Source organism: Chlorocebus sabaeus, chromosome 9 (genome assembly GCF_047675955.1).
Source record: "Chlorocebus sabaeus isolate Y175 chromosome 9, mChlSab1.0.hap1, whole genome shotgun sequence".
NCBI classification, from domain to species: domain Eukaryota; kingdom Metazoa; phylum Chordata; class Mammalia; order Primates; family Cercopithecidae; genus Chlorocebus; species Chlorocebus sabaeus.
Window position 1 is genome coordinate 50,227,290 of NC_132912.1, and position 22,848 is coordinate 50,250,137.

The window sequence follows — 22,848 nt, forward strand, 5'->3', positions numbered from 1 at the left end:
CTAAATTACTAGGCTGGTTAACATCTATTGGAATTTCTTGATGCCAAAGGCCGTGGGAGGCCTGAACACATTGTCAAGGGAGGAGGAAGAGGAAGGAGAAGGGCTGCGGGATCTCCTGCATGAAAGGCCCCATGCTGGTGGCAGTTCTGCCTGCTGCTCCGGGGCTCAAAGGTGCTTAGATCTCTTCACTTGAGTGCAGATGCTGCCGGCCCTTTGGGCAGGTGTGTGAGGGAGGCAGTCCTGGCTGTAAAGAGAGCACTGGCTTGGCTGGGTGTGGTGGCTCACGCCTGTAATCCCAGCACTTTGGGAGGCCAAGGTGGGCAGATGATTTGAGGTCAGGAGTTTGTGACCAGCCTGGCCAACATGGTGAAATCCCATCTCTACTAAAAAAAAAAATACAGAAATTAGCCAGGCATGGTGGCATGTACCTGTAATCCCAGCTACACAGGAGGCTGAGGCAGGAGAATCACTTGAACCCAGGAGGTGGAAGTTGCAGTGAGCTGAGATTGTGCCACTGCACTCCAGCCTGGGCAACAGACTCCATCTCAAAAAAAAAAAAAAAGAGCACTGGCTTTTGGGCCCTTAGGCCTATTATATAACTGAATTGTGTCTGGCCTCTGAGCTGAAGCTCAGCCAGTATAACCCCTGTGACCTGCACATATAGATCCAGATGGCCTGCAGGAACCAAGAAGTCTGGAGCAGCCAAAAAACCACAAAGAAGTAAAACAGCCAGTTCCTGCTTTAACTGATTAACCAAAATTACAACATTTTACCATTGTGACTTGTCCCTGCCCTACCTTAGCTGATTAATCAACTTTGTGACATTCTTCTTCTGGACAGTGAGTCTTATGATCTCCCAAACATGTACCTTGTGACCCCCTCCTCTGCTAACAATAGATAACCAACTTTTACTGTAACTTTCCGTTACTTACCCAACTCCTATAAAGCAATCCTTCCCCATCTCCCTTCGCTGACTCTATTTTTGGACTCAGCCCACCAGCACCCAAGTAAATTAAAAGCTTTATTGCTCACACAAAGCCTGTTTGGTGGTTTATTCACTCGGATGTGCTTGACAAATTTGGGTCTGCTTGCCCAGTACAGTTAAATCCAGATATCTACACTGAGGTTGCAGCACTAGAAAGGAAGGTGTTTATTCACAGAGCCCTGAACAAGGGGGACCAGGCAGCTCATGCTCAAATCCTGACCTCTCTGAAGGCTGGCAGTAAGCGAGGAAACCACCCCTCATATCGTCTTATGCCCAGTTTCTGCCTCCAAAGAAAGAAGTAAAAACTAAAAGGCAGAAATGAAATCCACAGGCAGACAGCCTGGTGACACACCCTGGGCCTGATAGTTAAAGATCGACCCCTGACCTAATCAGTTCTGTTATCTATAGATTACAGACATTATATAGAAATGCACTGTGAAAATCCCTATCTTGTTTTGTTCTGATCTAATTACCAGTGCATGCAGCCCCTAGTCATGTACCCCCTGCTTGCTCAATCAATCACGACCCTCTCACACGCACCCCCTTAGAGTTATGAGCTCTTAAAAGGGACAGGAATTGCCTACTCATGGAGCTCTGCTCTGGAGACAGGAGTCTTGCCGATGCCCCCGCCTGAATAAACTGCTTCCTTCTTTAACTCAGTGTCCGAGGAGTTTTGTCTGCCGCTCGTCCTCCTGCAGCAGGTGTGAACCATGAAAATTTGAGACAGGTGTCAATTAATTTAGAAAGTTTATTTTGCCAAGGTTGAGGACATGCACCCGTGACACACCCTCAGGAGGTTCTGATGATATGTGCCCAAGGTGGTCAGAGCACAGCTTGGTTTTATACCTTTTAGGGAGACATGAGCCATCAGTCAACATATGTAAAATGAACATTGGCTTGGTCTGGACAGGCAGGACAACTTGAAGCAGGCAGGGGGCTTCCAGATCACAGATACGTGAGAGACAAACGGTTGCATTTTTTTGAGTTTCTGATTAGCCTTTCCAGAGGAGGCAATCAGATATGCATTTATCTCAGTGAGCAGAGGGATGACTTTTGCGTAGAATGCAAAGCAGATTTGTCCTAAGCAGTTCCCAGCTTGAATTTTCTCTTTAACTTAGCTATTTGGTGGGGGGCAACATAGTTTCCTTTCACACAGGTAAGGGTTTTTAAAGGCAGGGGTAAATTTTCAGGAAAGCAGAAGTTAGACAAAATTGTAAATCTACATGGAGGGTACACATTGGTTTGGCCCAAAAAAGATGAGATATCTTGAAGCAGGGGCTTACAGGTCATAGGTGGATTCAGAGATTCTTTGATTTGTAGTTGGTTCAGGAGGCAACACCTCGTCTGAAAATTTGGGGTTAACAGAAAAGAGTATTAGCTTTAGCTCATGGGTGTGGCTTTCAGGTCCCTCCGGAAGAAATTTAGAATGAAGGAAGGTGGTCAGAGTGCAGTCCTCAGCTCCCACTATCTGAGGTCTGCAGGCCAGCAGATCCATTTAGTGGGGGTCCGGGTGGAGGTCCAGGTTTCCGAATGACAAACTCAAGGACGTGTGTTAAGATGTTTGTTATCTTTAGTTTCTAAAGGGAAACTAAACATCTCTGTACTCTAGCTTCCTTGGCTATTGTTTTGGGCTACTGTTACCTTCCTGCCTAACAAGTTACTTACTTACTTCTCAGGGCTAGCTGGGTGCCTGAAATTTCCCTTGAAGGCACTCAAGGTTTTCCTTTATTTTCATGCTTGGTGGTGGAGTTGGGGGTAGTGGCACAGGCTCCTAAAAAGGGGTCCCTGCTACATCTCAGGCCTGGGTTTAAATTCTTGCTCCTTCTCACTACCTGAAAACCCTGAATAGTTGTTTCCATTCTAAAACTTCAATGCCCCACTGGTAAAGTGGGGGTGAGAAGGCATGTTTTGTTGTGTTGCCGTGAAATCCCTGAGGTAATGCATGTGTGGACATGAGAGGCTCCGGCTCCCCTCCCACCTCTCAGCCTACCACCCAGGGGTGGTTCTGGAAGGCACTGCTCATGGTAAGGACAGAAGGTTGCTGGCTGGCGTTCTTCTCTCTAATTCAGTGACTGCATTTACTTTGCATGTGCTCTATGAGGAGAATGAGGGCCTGTGATGCTGGTATAGATCAGTTCAGATATACTGGTGGGTACGTGGCTACTGCCCAAGACTCCTGAGTGCCCCTACTCAGCATGTTGGATCTCCTGGCCCATCCAGACCTCAACATCATTCAGAAATAGAAGGAGTAGAACCTGGCACAGTAGGGTCCCCCAGACTGACTGCTGGCAGCTGAACTGAAGGGTCAGTGGTTGAGCCATACTTGTTGTTCAACGCTTTGAATACCACATCCAGAAAGAAAATACAAGCTCCCTGTCACCAGAGCCTTCTTGTGACCGTGTTGCATTCAACACAAGACAAACATCAGCTTCACAAAAGGGAGCGGTCTCTGGGACAACACATTGAAAGTGTGGGAGGCAGGTAGTTCCTGGGTTCTGTGCATAGTTGCTCTAAGCTGTAAACACACGCTCCTTGACCAAATACCCTTTAATTCACTTGACAAACAAGAAGATTCCAGACCTCCAAGGGGATGCCCAAGTCTTCCTTTTCTCTGGGACAAAACTTGGTTTTGTTTCTTAGGTTTCTCAGTGGCTAATCCCGAACATGTTTGCTTTCGTCCCGTTTCTTTGTCTCAGTGTTTTCTCTGCTGTTTTCACACCTCTCTGGATAAGCTTTCCAAGTTCCTTACAGAAAACAAGAAAGATTATTCACAGGCAGTCTTCCTGGTCCCTGGCTTGTCAGCCTCAATGCATTCCAGTGCACTCTTATGACTCCTTATCCAGAGTAGCCGTGGCTTACAGCATTTACAGTGTTCTTTCTCGCTATTCTATTAGTGACTTCCTTTTCCAGCTCAGTTCTTTTCCTGGATCTCCAGGATCTCTATCCTACCGTCACCCTCACCCCATGTAGGGGGTTCACCCTACAGCATTTCTGTGGCTGTAAAAAGACCCTCTACTGCATCCTTTGGTGTGGAGAATTTGTCTTATTATATTTCTGAAGCAAGAGATTATGAAGAAATGAATCCACGGGTGGGGGCAGAGTCCGTCTTTCTGGTTTCTGCAGAGTGAAAACTCTCATAATGACTGTCCTAGACTGAGCCCCTCCGTCCAGAAGCTGGTCCACCTCTGGACTTAACACTTGAGCTGAAAACGTCTCTTTTTGCCCATGCTCATTTTAGTTCAGTTTCCAACAGAACAGAATCCTGACGAATACAGAAACGGGTCCTGCCACAGGGTATTACAAAGATCGGGCTCTACAAAGTAAAACTGCCAGGGTGTAAGTGGACCCTCAGGGAGGCTGGCTTTTGCCAGGCTGGGAATTGGGCAGTCCTCGAACACTGAACACTTTTCCATCTGTCCCTTCATGCCTGCTTGTCACGGGGAGGCTGGCTTTTATGGAGGGGGGGTCCCTGGGAAGGAATGGGGGCCAACGGGGAGGGGAATGGGATCCGTATTGCGTATTTGGGGTAAGGAAGACACCCAGAGGGAAAGTGGAAAGAACAGGAGCCAGTGGAGGGCAATGTGCAGGGTGGGGGGTGGGGGTGCAGTTTTCACCTGTGGTCTCTGTGAGATACGAAGTAAGATTATGTTCTGGGTATGAAGTAGGCAGTTGGGTGAGAGGTTTAAGAGAAGAGATCGTGGTTTGGAAAGGCTCTAGAGCAGGATGGGAGAGGGAGCGGATGGGAGACTAGTCATCAGCTTGAAGACTGGTGAGGGGAGCCCCCACCAATCCTGGTGTTAAATCAAGTTTAGCCTAAAGCCTTCTCCTCACATATTTTAAATTCACCCTAAAGTTTTATCTGTACATAGTGAACTGTAAGCTAACTGGACATAAATAGGCTGTCACCTACTTTCGTACCAAGTACCTGAGTCTCGGTCAATCACAGCAGCCAGACTTCAACCACTCACAGGTGGCCAGCTGTTCAAACTGGGCTCAAATAAGCCAAACACCATGCCGTCACCAATCCATCTATTTCTGTACCTCACTTCCACTTTCTGTACATCACTTTCCTTTTTCTGTCCATAAATCTTCAACTATGAGGCAGCGCAGGAGTATCTCTGAACCTATTTTTTCCTGGGGGCTGCCTGATTCACACAAATGGTTCTTTGCACAATCAAACTCTGTTAAATTTAATTTGTCTAAGGTTCTTTTAACACTGGGAATGATGGCGGGGCACGGTGGCCCACGCCTGTAATCTCAGCACTTTGGGAGGCCAAGGCAGGCAGATCACTTGAGGTCAGGAGTTCAAAACCAACCTGGGCAATGGTGAAACCCCATCTCTACTAAAAATGCAAAAATAGCCAAGCATGGTGGTGCATGCCTGTAGCCCCAGCTACTGGGAAGGCTGAAGCACAAGAATCGCTTGTGCCCGGGAGGCGGAGGTTGCAGTGAGCTGAGATCGCACCACTGTGCTCCATCCTGGGCTACAGAGTAAGACCGTGTCTCAGAAACAAAACAAAACAAAACAAAAAAGCCTGGGAATGAATGGCAGCCCCTGCCACAGCATCAGCCCAAGGGCTGTGTGACTCCATAGATCTTGAGGTGTTCTCTGGGGCTTGTAGGGCTGACCCACAGGTGGGGATAGCGTGGCTGTAGTCAGAGTTAAAGTTTAAAATCTCTACATGTCAAAACATATCATTTGAGAGATAAAAATGTAAATGAAAATTTCTCGTTCCTTAGTTTTAACTCCAGAATGGATGTGCTGACTATGAAAAAAATCAGGAAAATATTTTAACACATGTGACACTTGAAGATTAATAGCTTTAATATATTAGGAGCCTTGACTAATCCAGGAGAAAAATATAAATACCCCAAACAGAAAAATAGCTAAAGGACATGAGTGAACAGGGTACTCACCAAAGAAGAAAAACAACTGGTCAATACATATACAGAAAAAGGTCTAGGCTGGGTGCGATGGCTCATGCCTGTAATCCCAGCACTTTGGCAGGATGAGGCAGGCAAATCACGAGGTCAGGAGATCGAGACCATCCTGGCTAACACGGTGAAACCTCATCTCTACTAAAAATACAAAAAATTAGCCAGGCGTGGTGGTGGGCGCCTGTAGTCCCAGCTACTCGGGAGTCTGAGGCAGGAGAATGGCATGAACCTGGGAGGCGGAGCTTGCACTGAGCCGAAATTGAGCCACTGCACTCCAGTCTGGGGGACAGAGTGAGACTCCGTCTCAAAAAGGAAAAAAAAGAAAAAGTATAATCTTGCCAATTAGCAAAGAAAAATAATTTAAGACAAAATATTTCAAATCTATCAGAGTAATAGGTGATAATCTAAGAGAATTATAATTTTCTTTTACCCAGAAATTCTACCTCTATTAATTTCCTTTTTTTTTTTTTTTGAGATGGAGTTTCACTCTTGTTGCCCAGGCTGGAGTGCAATGGCGTGATCTCGGCCTACAGCAACCTTCGTCTCCCAGGTTCAAGTGATTCTCCTGCCTCAGCCTCCCAAGTAGCTAGGATTACAGGCATGCGCCACCATGCCCGGCTAATTTTGTATTTTTAGTAAGGACGGGATTGCTCCATGTTTGGTGAGGCTGGTCTCGAACTCGCGACCTCAGGTGATCCTCCCACCTCGACCTCTCAAAGTGCTGGGATTACAGGCATGAGCCATCTTGCCTGACCTCTATGAATTTCTCTTAAATAAATTAGTGTAAGTGTGAGAAATTTTTATCTGAAGGACCTGGATTTCAACAGTATTTCTAATTATAGAAAATAAAGTCAGAAACAACCTGAGTGTTCAACAAGAGGAACCTGACCAAATAAATGATGGCCCAAATCATTCCATGGAATAAAATGTGGCCATTAAAATAATAATCAGCCCGGGCATGGTGGTTTATGCCTGTAATCCCAACACTTTGGGAGGCAGGAGGATCACTAGAGCCCAGGAGTTCAAGACCAGGCTGGGCAGCATAGCAAGACCCTGTCTCTACAAAAAAATCTAAAAATTAGCTGGGTGCGGTGGCACACACCCGTAGTCCCACCTACTTGGGAGGCTTAGGTGGAGGATCACTTGAGTCTAGGAATTGGAGGTAACAATGAGCTATCATGGTGCCACTGCACTGCAGCCTGGGCAGTAGAGCAAGACTATGTCTTTTAAAAAAATTAAAATAAATAAAAAGAAAAATAAATAATTAAAAGAAAAATAAGCTGGTTCCATCTATAAGGGTGACAGTTGAGGTAGGATCAACACTGAAAACTGATCAAGCAGGTTTGGACAGAGCTGGTTGTCACACGCCCAGAGAGCGCTGCTCATTTCACTTGCCTTCTTCCCTGTAGGCAGCAGCTGGCCACACCTGCTCTGAACATCCCTTTCTCAACCCCTAGGGTTGGAGTAGATAAGCTCATTTCAGCAGTGGTGTGGGCTGGTCTTGCCAGGATACTTTTTACTAGGGAATACCTGAGATAACCCAGGTGAAATCCTGTTCTGGGCAGCTGCTCTGTGCCAGGCACCCTGCCAGTCACTGGAAGGGACACTGACAGCAATAGGTCACAGTCACCGTCTTGGTCACAAAGTTCTTAATTGCAAACAATAGAACTTGCTCTAGGTCATTTGAGGTGGAAAGAGATTTATTAGATAATTCAAGCCTCTACTAAAGGCCAGAGACACAGGCTTTCTTGGCATAAGGTCAGGTAGAGCACTGAAACCACACTGCTCCAGCAAGACCACCTTGCTACCAGTCACAGTCATGGCCCCCATGCACTGACACTGCACAATGGACTCCAGAAACCCTCGCCCTAAGAGCCAGAACCCTCCACACCACCATTCCTAGGGAGATTCTGCATGATGCCAGTGTCCTTGAACGCTCTCTGAATAGGACTTGTTGAGATGAGAGCGTTTTGGAGCCAAGGTTAGTGCCTGTGCCCTGGAGGCAAGGAGGTGAGGGCAGCAAGTCCTAGTTGCTCTCATTGTAAGGCAGAACTTTCCACTTCACACTATAGGAAGTTCTTCAAACTTGGAGTTTTAAAAGAAACCAAGCGGCTACAGTGCATAATGAATGTGCCCCAATTTCCTGGAATTTAGTCGATGAACACTTAACTTATGCAGGTGAAGGCAGAAGTGTGTGGCACCCTTGGTGAGTGAGGAGGCAGCCAGACAGCACTACAGCTCTTCTAGGGAGCAGGAGAGTGACCCCAAGCTGTGTTAGGGGTGGTGAGGCTGATTTTCGGGAGGGTAGAGGATGGTGCCGGAAAGGGCCACTGTGGCCAGCTCAGAAGAGCCTCAAGGACCCTCTGGTTAGGAGCGTGAACTCTCATCTGTGGGCAGAGGGATCTCGGGGTTAAATTTTAGGAACTGTAGCAAGCTGTGGCAGGGTGTGAGGGGACTTCTTGGGATAAAATTGTCTTATGAACTCAATTGCATCCCCCCAAAATTCATTGGTTTAAGCCCTAACCCCCAATATCCCAGAATGTGGCTGCAATGGAGACATGGCCTTTAAAGAGGTGGCTTAAGTAAAATGTAATAGTTATAGTGGTCCCTAATCCAATATGGCTAGTGTCCTTATAAGGAGAGGAAATTTGGGCACGGAGAGAGACACCAGGGATGCATGCCATGTAAGAGGCAGCAGGAGCGTGGCCATCTGCAAATCAAGAAGAGAGGGCTCAGAGGAAAACAAGCTTTCCCCAGTGGCTTGACCTCACATTTCTAGTTTCCACAGCTGTGAGCAAATAACTTTCTTTCGTCAAAGCCACCCAGTTGCAGTGTTCTGTTGTGGTGGCCAGAGCAAACAGATAAAGTAGTAAGTCCCTCCAGCACCCTAGGAGGTTCTGCTTGTTGCCATTCTCCAAAGACCATCCTGGCTATGATGAGGGCAGGCGTAGTTTTTTGGAAGGAGACCACTGTGGAACAAAAAGAAGGAAGGCTTGCTTGATGCAGCAGGGAGTAGACTACAGATTCAAGAAGGGCTCTAGAAAGGTCCAGCGATGGAGCTTGTCAGGGAAACTCGAGCTGTATGTAGTTCTTGCTCTCCTGTGCCCTGCAGGATGGCTTGACCCATTTCTGCTCTCATGCCATACCCTAAGGGCAGTGTCATCTGGGCCACAGATCCAGGCCTAATGGGCCTGATGGAGTGACCTGTGGGCTATTCTTATGCCTTCACAAAACCCACCTTCACCACCTGACTATTGTGACTGGCATCCCTGAGGCTCTGTTTCTTTGTGTGTAAAATCAAATAAGGACACGTCATGTGCTAGCAATCCACCAGTATAGGGTGAAGGCTCAGCAAAGAGGAGTTCTCTCCTCCTCTGCTCGTTTAGGTCAGGAGCAAATGCAGATCGGGGTGGGGACAAGGTAAACACATAACTTGGGTGGAGATCTTATTGATTAATAACTCATAAATCATCTGAAACCATACTTTCCTTTTACTAGTCAACCCTCTGTAAACACTCAATGTGTTTTCACCTTGTTATTCCCAATGATGTCGAATGTGTGGTTGCCCTCTCCAGTATAAAAGTTTGATGCAGCTTTTCCTGGATGTACCTGTCTATAAGGAGTCCTGCTTGCCACAATGGTAGGTAACTGGTTTTATATATATAGGTTAGAAAAGCAAAAGAGAATATGTATTCCTTATTTTAATATGCTGTGATGTGTGCTTCTACCACATAGCATTGAATGGTAAATGTGACTTAGTTAGGAATCTTCTGTTATTACCTGCAATTCAATGTGCAGAGTACGAGTGTCTGGGAGCTTGTGAAAATTGTAATGAGTTTAGCACTAGCTCTATTATCTAAGACGTAAGTTGTTTCTCCTTCCAGTATTCTGGGGATCAATTAGATTTCATAGGTGTCTCTGATTCTTGGGTCCCATGTGAGAAATTTGAAATTAAAAATAGTTTCAGAGCTACATGACTGCATTGTTTTTGAGATGAGGGAACTGAACCTGGGGAGGGGAAGGAGCTGCCACTGGGGTCTCACCGCAAGCCTGTGAATGAGCTGAGATAGGAACCCAGGCATCCCTCTCTCCCTGCTGGGGGCTCCCAAACTTGGCTGGGCAGTGGAACTCCCGGGGCAATTTTGAAGAACACTGATACCCATCTTCCACTCTGACACTCTGATTTAATTGGGCTGCAGTGAGAACAGGGCATCAATTTTAAAAGCTGCCTGGGTGATTTTAATGCTTACTCAAGTCCGGGAATCATTTCCCTAGGCCTTTTTCACTATCATGTGTTAAGGAAGAATCTTGGGTTTTGGGAGTTTTATTTGTTTGTTTATTTGTTTGTTTTTGAGACAGGATCTCACTCTGTCATCCAGGCTGGAGTGCAGTGGTGTGGTCACACTTCACTGTAGCCTCGACCTTCCTGGGCTCAGGTGATCCTCCCATCTCAGCTTCCCAAGTAGCTGGGACCACAGGCGAGCACCACCATGCCCAACTAACTTTTGTATTTTTTTAGAGACAAGATTTTGCTATGCTGCCCAGGCTGGTCTTGAAGTCCTGGGCTCATGCAATCTGCCCACCTCAGCCTCCCAAAGTGGTGGGATTACAGGTGTGAACCACTGTGCCTGGCCAAGAAAGAATTTTGCTTCAAAATTTATAAAAACCCTTGCAGGCTTTTCTTGTGTCTTAAACTTGATCTTTCTTAAAACATTCTTTGTTAACTCCAGGGAATGAACTGGGCTGCTCTTGGGGCTGCAAGGGAGATGAGGCAAGAAGCAGCCAGCCAAGTGGGAGGAGCCAAGGGAGGCCGGAGAGGGTCCTCAGGAGGAGACCCTGGGCCTCCTCTGGGCCACTCGGCAAGACAAATGAACTCTCAGAAACTGTCCTGAGGCAGAACTGGGGATGGTAAAACAACAGTGGGGTGGGAGGTCCTCCCCATCTCCACTCGCCTGGCTCCTCCAGCCCGTCCTCCATGCAGCCTCACAGTGAATTTAGCAAGCTGTGGAGCTGGCAATACCGCTGCCTGCCTAAGATCCTGAGGACCCCCAACTCTTTATTAACTTAAATTTCTTTATTTATTAATTAATTTATTATTATTTTTAGTAAAGATGAGTTTTTGCTATGTTGCCCAGGCTGGTGTCTAACTCCTGGGCCCAAGTGATCCTCCCACCTTGGCCTCCCAAAGTGCTGGGATTGCGGGTGTGAGACATTATGCCTGGCCAGACCCGCAACTCTTGATCATGGGATAAGACCCTTCCAGGAGCAGTAATTTACCTAAAGAGACACAGCTTCTAAGAGCACTGCCAGTCTGCTTCACCTCAAGGCTAGCAGCACCATCTAGAAAACCCAAGCCCATTCTGGCATCGTGGTGTAATCTCCTGTGCCTGCACACATCAGGAGCTCAGGATTACTAAATGCGGGAATGGAAGACATGAAGGGAGGGAAGGCTGGTGACAGAATAGAAGACAGGAATGAAAAGAAGCTTTAGAGCCTCTCTACTCAGGAGTGGGCCTCACACCAGCAGCATGGGCATCACCTGGGAGTTTCCATGTAAGTCTGAAGACCTACTGAAGCAGAATCTGCAGGTTATTTAACAAGCTCTGGCCAGGCAGTGGCTCATGCCCATAATCCCAATACTTTGGGAGGCTGAAGTGGGCGGATCATTTGAGGTCAGGAATTTGAGACCAGCCTGGCCCACATGATGAAACTCTGTCTCTACCACAAATACAAAAATTAGCCGGGCGTTGTGGTGCACTCCTGTAATCTCAGCTACTCAGGAGGCTAAGGCAGGAGAATCACTTGAACCCAGAAGGCGGAGGTTGCAGTGAGCCAAGATTGCGCCACTGCACTCTACTCTGGGCGACAGAACGAGATTCCGTCTCAAAAACAAACAAAACAAAACAAAATAAACTCCCAGAAATTTATATGCACATTAAAGCAGCATTGGGTTGATCATTGTACTTGGGTTCTCACCTGGGAGACTAGGTAAAGATACTGAGGCACTGACCCTGAGATTGTGTTTCCTATGAGCTCCCTGGGTAACTCTAATGCTTACCCAAGTGGGAGAACCCCTCTTTTTACAGGGGAGGAAAACTAAATTTCAGAGAGAGAGAGAGAGAGAGTCAGTGTTAGGCTATTTCTGAGATACTGTCAAGTGGGTAATCTCAAAATTAAATAATTTGCTCTCTGCTGTCACCATGTTTGGACTCTCCCCTGGTGGTTCAATCTCATGCCTCTACTCTAGAGCTGCAGGAGACTTGGGGATTTTGCACATGTCACTTGTCCTGGGATGCAGTCCTGCTTGTCCCTGTTGACTCTCCTGCTTTGTGACTCAGTGAAACAAGATCCACAAGATTCCAGTGATCCCCAGTCCCCCAGGAGCCCTCTTTCTGCATGAAGGGAGTAAAAATGCTGTCAACAAGGCTGGCTTTTTGGGGGGAAAACGTTTAGGTTTCCACCCTGATTTCGAGCTGAAGGTTACTCAAAAGAAGAATGAAACAGAACAAAGGCCACTCCAAGTCCTGGCTTGAGCTGAATGTATCAAGCGTTGTGTTGTTTTTAAAGAATTTCTTTCTTTCTTTCTGGCTATAAAACTCACACATTTTATTGTAGAAAATTTAGAAAATAAGAGGAAAAGTCCAAAGAAGAAAATTGTCTTAATCCTCCCATCCAAAAATGACTTGTTATTTGGTACAAAACCCTCAGTGTGTTCTGAGCATCTCTCTCCGCGTCACAGGAATCACGTATTTCATAGCCTGCTTCATTTCATGTCGTGACATGTGGTCATCATTTGCTCATGTGACTTCACCTTCTACCCTGCTGGCTTGCCAGGTGTTTTTCTGAGTCACTGTTCTCCACCAGCTCTGTTCTTGGGCATTTTGTTTCTTTCCATTTTTCCACTGCAGTAAGCATCCTTGTGGAGGAGTCTGTCTCTCTGTCTGTGCCATTTTTAGGATCACATCTTGGAGACGAAAAGGTGAAATCCAATGTCGTAAATGGTTTTAAGAATGTGGATATATCGTAGCAAATTGTTCTCCATAACAATTGTTCAAAGTAAGTCTTTCTTGTGCATATCACCTCCCATAGATGTCTCTATTTCCCTCTGGGTATTATAAATTAAAAGATTATTCTCACCATCCCATTATGTTTATATTTAATCTACATATTTACATTTCTTTTGTTGTCAGTAAGTTGAACTGTTTCATGTGTGTATTCACCATTTCTGTCTGTGTGTGTGTGTGTGTGTGTGAAATGCCACTTTATTTCTCTTGCCATTTTTCTGTTTAAGATGTTTTTCTTCCCCCATTGGTATGTAATGATATTGTTCTGAAAATTTGATATCTTTCTAATTTCAGTTATGTTCTTATGACGTTTATATTCTCAAATCTATTTTTCGTTTTTTGTTTTTTGTTTTTTTTTGAGACGGAGTCTCGCTCTGTCACCCAGGCTGGAGTGCGGTGGCCGAATCTCTGCTCACTGCAAGCTCCGCCTCCCGGGTTCACGCCATTCTCCTGCCTCAGCCTCCCAAGTAGCTGGGACTACAGGCACCTGCCACCTCGCCCGGCTAGTTTTTTGTATTTTTTTAGTAGAGATGGGGTTTCACCGTGTTAGCCAGGATGAAATCTATTTTTCTTTTATGCTTAGAATAAGTATTTATGTATATATGCTGTGATTATTTTATGATCTTATTGTAAAAACTTAACCCTTGAATCCTTTTAGAATTCATTTCACTAATGGGGACTCAAGTAGGAAATTAACTTTATTTCTTCCCCAAATAGTTCGCCACTTGTTCTAATACCATTTATTGAATAATCGCTTTCCACAGAACTCAAATAACATGTTTATTTTATAATAAACTTCTACGTACATTTATGCGTTCTAGGTTTTCTTTTTTACTTTTTTATCTTATCCAACTACCTTTGGAGCTTTCTGGGATTTTCTATTTTTATCCCTGTGTTTCCCCTTTTTTTTTTTTTAAGACAGGGTTTTGCTGTGTTGCCCAGGCTGGAGTGCAGTAGTGCTATCATGGCTAACTGCAGCCTCAACCTTCCTGAGTTCAAGCGATTCTCCACCTCAGCCTCCCAAGTAGCAGAGACTATAGGGGCACACCACCGTGCCCACCTAATTTTTGTATTTTTTGTAGAGATGGGGTTTCACCATATTGCCCAAGCTGGTCTTGAACTCCTGAGCTCAGGCAATCTGCTTGCCTCAGCTTCCCAAATTGCTGAGATTACAAGAGTGAGCCACTGTGCCCTGCCTATCTTTCTATTCTTATATGAGTAACATACTACTTCAAGTAACATCACTTCATAATAAATTTCAGGAATCTTGCAGAATAAATGCCTTCATTCCCATTGTCAAAAGACAAAATTACAACACATTTAGTTTAAAGATCTTAATTGACTTTTTTTTTTTTTTTTTTTTTTTGAGAAGGAGTCTCACTGTCTCTCCCAAGCTGGAGTGCAATGGCACAATCTTGGCTCACTGCAACCTCCCCCTCCCAGGCTTAAGCGATTCTTCCGCCTCAGCCTTCAGAGTACCTGGGATTACAGTCGCGTGCCACCATGCCCAGCTAATTTTTCAGTATTTTAGTAGAGAATGGGTTTCATCATGTTGCCCAGGGTGGTTTTGAACTCCTGAGCTCAGGCAGTCCACCCGCCTCAGCCTCCCAAAGTGCTAGGATTACAGGCATGAGCCACCATGCCTGGCCCTTAATTAACTTTTACTTGTAAGTCTATAATCAGCAATACCTCATTCCATAAAATAGATTGAGTGTTCCACAGAGTTGACCAGAGAAGTTTGGCTTTATAGACAGAAAAGAGCCAGAAAAAGCAGAAACAGAGAACAAAAAGTAAATTGGTCTTTTCAGAGTGACTTTGCTTAGAAGTTAAAGCAGAGGGGACTTTCTCATCATGTCAGCTAAAACTGGCCTGTTGAGCATTTGGCTATTACCTCCCACTCTCTCCTAATTTCTTAGAAGGTTGGATAAGCAACTTAGTTTTGGCTTAGTGGCAGAGAACTTCAGCAAGGGCGACTGCATTTTGGTTTGGTCTGTTGGGCCTAGTGCAGGAGCTCAGTCCAAACACCAATGGCCTCCTATACATTTTATTTAACACCATCTTCCTTTTCAAAAGTTCCCAGAAATTACCGTGTTAAGGTTTGTTTGTTTGTTTATTTAGCTCATCTCAAAAAGATGGCAAAGTCAACTAGATACTTTTTCTTGTTCTAAATTTCAGTATAGATTAACTGGTTTGTTCATGGAGTCATAAAAGGTGCCATTATGACCTGGGAAATGAAGTTCTTAGCCTCACAGTCTGTGTTTATAGCCTGGCCCCAATTTTTTCCAGTCATATCTCCAACTAATCCAGTTAACTACAACAAGCCTTCAACTATATATTTGTGTTGCTTCTCTTCTATATCTTTGTTAATATTTCATTCTTCTCATGAAACTCCTCATTCTGTCCTTGAAGTCTTACATATGCTGCAAAGCAGCTAAAAATTGCCTTATTTGTAAGGGTTTCCTGAACTTCCTCTGCAATGGAACAGCACACTTATTGTTGCTGCCCCATGCCTGTTGACTCCTGTTTGCCTCTTTCTGTAGTTCATGCTAGTGACTTGTGCAGGTCTTGTTCCATCGCTAGGTCATCCGAGGTTAGGAACTCCACCTCATAACCTCTCACCAGAACCCAGCCGAGGTCCTGGTACACAGCACTTAGTCAAGGATTATCCTCTGAATTAAAATTAATTCATTCTCCACCCTGACCTTTCTTCACATTACAGAATGTTCTCCTGGGCGGCTTCGTGATCTTTGCTACCTTCGTGACTTTATGCAATGCATCATGCTCTTTCATACCTCTTGAGAGATTTCCAGGAGATTCTACCAAGGGTAAATCTTGGCTTTTCAATGTTTATTATGTTATTGCAGCCTGGCAGATGGACCTGTCTGCAGATGAAAGCCTTTGTGTTTCCGTTTGTTTGTTTTTTGAGATAGTCATGCTCTGTCTCCCAGGCTGGAGTGCAGTGGCACCATTTCGGCTCACTGCAACCTCCTCCTCCTCGGTTCCAGTGATTCTACCTCCTCAGCCTCCCAAGCAGCTGGGACTACAGGTGTGTGCCACCATGCCTGGCTAATTTTTGTATTTTTGGTAAAGACAGGGCTTTGCCACATTGGCCAGGCTGGTCTTGAACTCCTGACCCCAGGTCATCCGCCTGCCTCAGCCTCCCAAAGTGTTGGGATTACAGGCGTGAGCCACTGTGCCTGGCCTCACTTGGGGAACCTTCTAAGAACACAGTAGCCTGGGTCCTGCACCCAGAAATACTGATTTCATTCTTCTAGGGTAAAGTTGAGACATGGGTGGTTTTCAAGTACCCAAGATGTTTCACATGTGGGTTGAAACATCCCAGGGTTGAAAACCACCGATGCAAAGCAAAGGGAAGTGTAGAAGTAAGATACTTATCCAGAGATAATCCAGCAGGAAAAAACATGGTCCCAAGTACCTGTAGGCTCACATGGCTACCTGATTCAAAAAAAGGGCCTTATTTTTTTCTTGAAATATCTGTTCTGAAATAAAACTTAGAAGGATGTAAGCTTTCTGTAAGAAAACATTATCAGCAGCATGAACTGAGCAGTACTGGAATTAGCTATGGGTGAATACAGGAGCACCATTCTTAGATACCTTTAAAATCATTGAGCTCCTCTCTCTCTGGGAGGGGTGTAGATAGTAGGGGCAGGACTCAATGTCCTGATAAGCCTTGTTCTCATTGCATGACTCGCACTGATGTTGTTGTGTGTATTGTTTTAGAATGCACGGATCTCCAAGGAAACAAACACCCGATAAACTCGAACTGGCAGACTGACAACTGTGAGAGATGCTCTTGCTACGAAACAGAAATTATCTGTTGCACCCTGTAAGTCTCAAGCCAGTGCTGGCCAAGAGGGGGATATAGCTGTTCTCTGAGGAACAGCTACTCCTTCTTGCAAAATTCCAACCTTCAGGGGTTTAGTTTTTGTTTTAGTTTTTTATAGACTTTATATAGAGTAGTTTTAGATTCACAGCAAAACTGAGCAGAGGTATAGAAATTTCCCATATGCCTCCCACCCTCACACATGCACGACCTCCCCGTTACCAACATCGTCCACCGCAGTGGTATATTTGTTATGACTGATGAACCTACATTACACATCATTATCACCTGAGTCCATAATTTATGTTAGGGCTTACTCTTGGTGTTGTGGTATTGGGGGGTTAGCTTTCAGTCCTGTTTCTTTTTAAAAAATTGTGGGCCAGGCGCAGTGGCTCACGCCTGTAATCCCAACACTTTGGGAGACTGAGGCAGGCGGATCACTAGTTCAGCAGATCAAGACCATCCTGCCTAACACGTGAAACCCCGTCTCTACTAAAAATACAAAAAAAAAATTAGCCAGCCGTGGTGGTGGGTGCCTGTAGTCCCAGCTACTCGGGAGGCTGAGGCAGGAGAATGGCGTGAACCCGGGAGGCAGAGCTTGCGGTGAGCAGAGATTGCGCCACTGCACTCCAACCTGGGCAACAGAGTGAGACTCCGTATCAAAAAAACAAAACAAAACAAAATATTGTGGCAAAATATATGTAACATAAAATGTACCATGTTAACAATTTTAAATGTATACTTGAGCAGCATTAAGTACATTCACACTGTTATGGCATCACTGCCATCCACTTCCAGAACTTGTTCATCTTCCAAAACTGAAGCTCTGTACCCATTAAGCAGTCACTCTCCATCCCCTGCTCCCCAGCCCCTGGCAACCACCATTTTACTTTCTGTCTCTATGATTTTGACTACTCTAGGTCCCTCATATAAGTGGAATCATACAGTAATTGCTTTTTTGAGACTGGCTCATTTCACTTAGCATAATATCCTCGTGGTTCATCTATGTTGTAGCATGTGTCAACATTTCCTTCTTGTTCAAGGCTGAATCATATTCTGTAATACGGAGAGACCACATTTTGCATCTCCATTCATCTGTTGATGGACACTTGGGTTGTTTTCCACCTCAGTCTGATTTATTTTCTGTCGTTTTTGAAACTTGATAAGTAGCTTTATTCCAGACGGGCTCCTGAAGACAGGAAAGAGTATCTAAGTGGTCTGACACTATTCTAGAGATTGTCCTGGTCATCACTTTAGTCTGGGCCTTGTAGATGTGCAAAAACAGCAGTGGCTCTGAGCATAGGCAGAGGGATTAGATGTGAGGGGTAAAGGGAGGATCTGTAGTGTGCCTTGCACCATAAAACTTATGCTGCTTCACTGCTCAAGTTTAACTCACGTCAACCCAAAGGCTATGCAGATGTTTTCTGCTGGGTTGCTATGGACACCAGAAGTCTAGAACTTGAGCAGACAGAACACAGAGTACCCTCAGTGCGGTCCTAATTTACCTGTTTCCTCAGCAGCTATGTCCATACCAGCTACCTAACTCCCGACCCCCCAAATCCATCTAACTTCTTCCTGTAGCCTTGGCTTGTAGTGTTTTGCAGGAACAGGAATGGATCTGATGGCAGAAGCATTGGTGTCAAGGGGCATTTCCCAAACTTGTCTAATCACAGACTCACCTGGGAAGCTTGACAAAATATGGATTCCTGGGCTCCATCCCAGAAGTGACTGATCAGAATCTGTAGGGGAGGGGCCAAGGAATCTGAATTTTAACAGGTACCTCGAGAATCTTATGAGGACACCCTGAGTAGAGAAGCAAGCACTTAACTTAGATCAGAACACCTGAGTCCTACTGAACCTGAAGTGCCTGGAGAGTTCCATCCACATTTATTGAGCAGGCCCCATGCTAGGTGCCAATGGAACAGAGGAATATTGGACTGGCAGATGGCTGGCTGCTCAGAGCAGGCTCCTGGGCATCGCATTGGCCAGATCACTGGGTATTACAGCTGAGCCTTGATTTTGTGGCTCCAGGGATTTGTGATTGTCTTTATATCAAGTGTTAATGTCACTCTGGTAGAGTGTGATTGTATCCCAGCCAGGTGAAGGACTGGTGACTGATCCCTCCCTCACAAAGGAGCGCAGCTCCCTGGCGGCTAAAGTGTCCATGTCACCCAGATTTGGCATCCCAGCCCTCTTCTAAGATTCTCCACTGTAGGCTGGGATTCTCGTGGGCCTGGTCTGTAAAAGAGCCAGGCTGCTCCTTGCAGTGAAGAGGGAAGAACCTCACTGTTGGAGTCAGAGTAACTTGAGTCTGAATCTCCATTCCCTTGTATACTAGTTGTGTGACCCTGAGTAATTTTCTGAATGTCTCTGAGCCTCTGTTTCCTCACAGTATAATCAGGTATGATCAGGTGGCTATGAGAATTAAATGAGATTCTGTATATATATTCTTTAACCCAACAAACACTTAAGGTCTTCTCTGTGCCAATTCTGTGTCATGTGAGCCTGGGACAGTAACTGACACCTGGTCAGTTTTCAAAGTGCCCTTTCCCTTTCTCCTGCCATGTTGCCTATTCCATTTGGCACACTGCTCCACAAAGGGGAAATGAATCAACACCTTCTTCCCTGGAAATGCCTCACTTCCTACCAAGTTTGTTTTTCTCATCAACTTTTTTCTCCTCCATGGAAAAATACAAACTTTGATTAAGCTTTTTCTGGAAGAAGTTTTTGGACTCACTGCACCCTCTGTGGGACGCTGCCCAGATCTCAAGGTGCTCAGTGGCAGTGGAGCCTGAGGCTGGGGGCCCAGGCAGAGGCTCCAGGGCAGGGCATGGGAGATGTCCTGGGCTCCACTCTGCCTGGACCCAGGGCTAGCTCCTTGACTTGGGTGAGGAAAAGGCAGTGGGAGACAAAAGGCCAAGGTCATCCAACCACTGATTCTGGATAGCTGAATATCCGATGTTGACAGTTTCTCTTCCCTCTCTCTCTCTGCAGTTTCATCTATAGAGCTAAGTCTGGTTTGCATTGAAATAAGTATCCAGTAATATGCCCTTTGCCTTACCAACTTGTACTTGCACACAGGCAGCAGAGATTCACCATTTCACTTCCTACCATGAACTAAAAGAGTTGTATCTCTTCAACAAGCACGACTTTATTTTTAACCTTTTTTTTATTGTGGTAAAATGTATACTACATAAAATGTGTCAGTGTAACCATTTTAAAATGTACAATTCAGCAGCATTAAGTACATTCACAGTACTATGAATGTACTTAATTTCCAAATCTTTTTAATGACTCCAACCTGAAACTCTATATCCATTAAAAATAACTCAGATTCCCCATCCCCCAAATCCATGGTAACCTCAAATCTACTTTCTATCTCTATGAATTTGCCTACTCTAGATATTTCATATAATTCACACGATGTTTGTCTTTCCGTGTCTGGCTTATTTCACTCAGCATGTTGTCAAGGTTCAATCATGTTGTAGCATGTATCAGTACTTCATTCTTGTTTCTGCCGGAATAATATTCCATGGCATGGCCATACCACATTTTGCCTATCCATTTATTTGTTGAACACTTGAGTTGCTTCTGCCTGTTGGCTAAAGTAAGAAATGTTGTTCTGAATATTAGCATACAATGTTTATCAATATACAAACATTGGCATATAATGTTTGAGTCCCTGCTTTCAATTCTTTTGGGACATATGCCCAGGAGGAGCTTTCTGGGTCATATGGTAATTTTTTGTTTAACTTATTGAGGAGCTGCCAAGCTGTTTTCCACAGCAGCTGCACCATTTTACATTCCTACCAGCCAGCAATCACCTTTAAACATGAAAGGTTTTAAATGACATTTCCCCCAATTTTCTAAGTAAAACATATGAATTATAGAACCATGGGGAAGTATAGGAGAAAAAAGAAGAAAAACGTACTCATAATCCTGACTACGTAAAGATAATAACTATTAATATTCTATATTATTTATTTATTTATTTATTTGTATTAAAAAATTGAGACAGGGTCTCACTATGTTGCCCAGGCTGGTCTCAAACTCCTGGGATCAAGCTGTCGTCTCACTTTAGCCCCCTGAGTAGCTGGGATTACAGGCATGTGACACCATGCCTGGGCTTCTATTATCATTTCTTTATGTCTCTTTTCTACATTTTTTTTCTTTTACATAGTGGATATCGAATTTTATATCACAATTTTGTGGGCTGATTTTTCCACTTAGTATTCTAGCATTGGGCTGGGCATGGTGGCTCACGCCTCTAATCCCAGCACTTTGGGAGGCCAAGGCGGGTGGATCATTTGAAGTCAGGAGTTCGAGACCAGCCTGGCCAACATGGTGAGACACCCCCCCCATCTCCACTAAAAATATAAAAATTAGCTGGGCGTAGTGACGCGCTCCTGTAATCTCAGCTACTCAAGAGGCTGAGGCAGGAGAATCGCTTAAACCTGGGTGACGGAGGCCGAAATGAGCTGAGATTGTGCCACTGCACTCCATCCTGGGTGACAGAGTGAAATTTGTCTCAAAAAATTAAAGTAATAATAATAAATATTCTAGCATTAGTATCATCTCATCTCATCAGAACTCTTCAAAATATTTCTATGAACTGCAGCTCAATTAGAGGTGGTCTCTGATTTTCATCAGATTTTCCCTGGGCTCCATGACACTGGCCTGGGGTCACTCATTGCTCCGGTTGCTTGAGAGAGCTCCTTTGCCAACAGGCCTCCAAGTCAGGGCTGGGATTTGTTTCCTTTCCACATTCTAGCAACAATATGCTGGCCGCTTCCTGAACAGGGAGGGTGGGAGGAGCCAGCATGGAACAAGCTGCCACTTTCCAGAGTAGCCAGACTTGCCCCTGGGCCTGTCAGCACCTACTGCTGACCTTCTGTGCCTGCAGGATGGAATGTAGGGGTGGGCTGTGTGACTCTATGGTACAAAGTGGTCCAGGTTCCTGGAGGCCACACTCTGGGGCTGCCAGCCAAAGGGTGCCCTTAAGTTGGAGCATGGGTGACTTCCTGAACAGAGCTGGCACTGGGGAGAGGGTGCTGGGGGTCCTTTCTCTTCTAACAGGCCCCTGTTTTGTCTCAATGACAGTATTTCTACACCTGTGGGTTATGACAAAAAAAAATGCCAGAGAATCTTCAAGAAGGAGGACTGCAAGTATATTGTGGTGGAGAAGAAGAACCCAAAAAAGACCTGTCCTATCGATCAATGGATACTCTAATGTGCTTCTAGTAGGCATAGGGCTCCCAGGCCAGGCGTCATTCTCCTCTGGTCTATGATTGTGTAGCCATGCCTATCAGTAAAAAGATTTTTGAGCAAACACTTGAATATGTGTGTACTTTTAATTTATAACTTGTGTATGCATTGATTTAATACACATTATAAAGAATATAAAACATTTTAAAAGAGAGACAAAAATACACATGAATGGCCAGTCACAGTGGCTCATGCGTATAATCCCAGCACTTTGGGAGGCCGAGGCAGATGGATCATTTGAAGTCAGGAGATCGAGACCAGCCTGGCCAACATAGTGAAAACCCATCTCCACTAAAAATACAAAATTAGCCAGGCATGCTGGCAGGCACCTGTAGTCCCAGCTACTTGGGAGGCTGAGGCGGGAGAATCACTTGAACTTGGGAGGCGGCGGTTGCAGTGAGCCAAGATCACATCAGTGCACGCCAGCCTGGGTGACAGAGTGAGACTCCGTCTCAAAACACAAGCAACCAACAAAAAAACCCAAACCCAAACAAAACAAAACAAAATAAACATGAATAAAAGTTCTATTTTTCCTAAGCTCTATAATAGGTCATTGTGCACCCCTTACTTGGGGGACCACTGCCACTCTTACTGTTTCTGATGTCTGCATTCTGCTGCCCGTGTCCTGCTGTCTGGTGAATGATGAAAAAAAGGTGTGTCTTCAAGCTGGAATTAGATCCCTTCGTTTCTTTACAGTGTTCCTGTTTATCCCTCCTTCCTCTTCATCAGGAAGTATCTTCTGTGATGTGTCC

The 22,848-nt window shown here is 45.1% G+C and overlaps 1 protein-coding gene across 1 annotated transcript; it reads left to right on the forward strand.

The window, feature by feature from the left end:
* The first annotated feature begins 9,350 nt into the window (after positions 1–9,350).
* Positions 9,351–22,160, forward strand: MSMB (microseminoprotein beta). Its single transcript, XM_007962543.3, has 4 exons — positions 9,351–9,563; positions 15,707–15,812; positions 16,729–16,834; positions 21,932–22,160. The coding sequence occupies exons 1-4, from the start codon at positions 9,561–9,563 to the stop codon at positions 22,059–22,061; spliced, it is 345 nt and encodes a 114-aa protein (XP_007960734.1). The 5' UTR covers positions 9,351–9,560; the 3' UTR covers positions 22,062–22,160.
* The last annotated feature ends 688 nt before the right edge of the window (positions 22,161–22,848 follow it).